At 46.3% G+C, this 454-nt stretch overlaps 1 protein-coding gene across 1 annotated transcript in view; it reads right to left on the reverse strand.

Annotated features, from left to right (window-relative positions):
* Positions 1-207: 207 nt before the first annotated feature.
* PPTG_15303 (hypothetical protein) overlaps positions 208-454 on the reverse strand; it is a 1,379-nt gene continuing 1,132 nt past the window's right edge. The window contains exon 4 of the mRNA XM_008912353.1: positions 208-366. Coding sequence (XP_008910601.1) covers positions 353-366 — 14 coding nt within the window. The 3' untranslated portion in view covers positions 208-352. The remainder of the gene's footprint in view (positions 367-454) is intronic.

Raw genomic sequence — 454 nt, forward strand, 5'->3', positions numbered from 1 at the left:
CAACTCGGAGCACGAGAACGTCAAGTATTTGCCAGCAAGGTTGCGCAGTTATTCTCCAGAAAGGATGGTTCGACTGCAAAATCGACAGTATAGAATTACGAGCAGGTTATTCTCCTGAACTTAACCACAGCAGAGACCCGGGCCGAGTCTTTTGATGTTCAGGATACACTGAAAGAGACGCTTGAGAAAATAATTGAGAAACCGGAAGTGGAGAGTATCGACAGGTTTGGTAAGAAAAGAGAGCATTTCCTCCGCATAGGGAGCGAGGAAACAAAGTTTTAAGAGAGGCCCGTATAGGGCACTGCACCGTCATCATTGTCGTAGTTGGATGTCTGTGTTATCTTATTGCCTCTTACTTCTTATCACCTCCATCCTTCCCAAAGACATACTCGTCGATGCGATGCACAAGCCACATGACATTACGCGGTGTATTGCTCACTTGCTTCTCCATCTG

The sequence above is a fragment of the Phytophthora parasitica genome, assembly GCF_000247585.1.
Source record: "Phytophthora parasitica INRA-310 unplaced genomic scaffold supercont2.46, whole genome shotgun sequence".
Taxonomy (NCBI): Eukaryota; Oomycota; class Peronosporomycetes; order Peronosporales; family Peronosporaceae; genus Phytophthora; species Phytophthora nicotianae.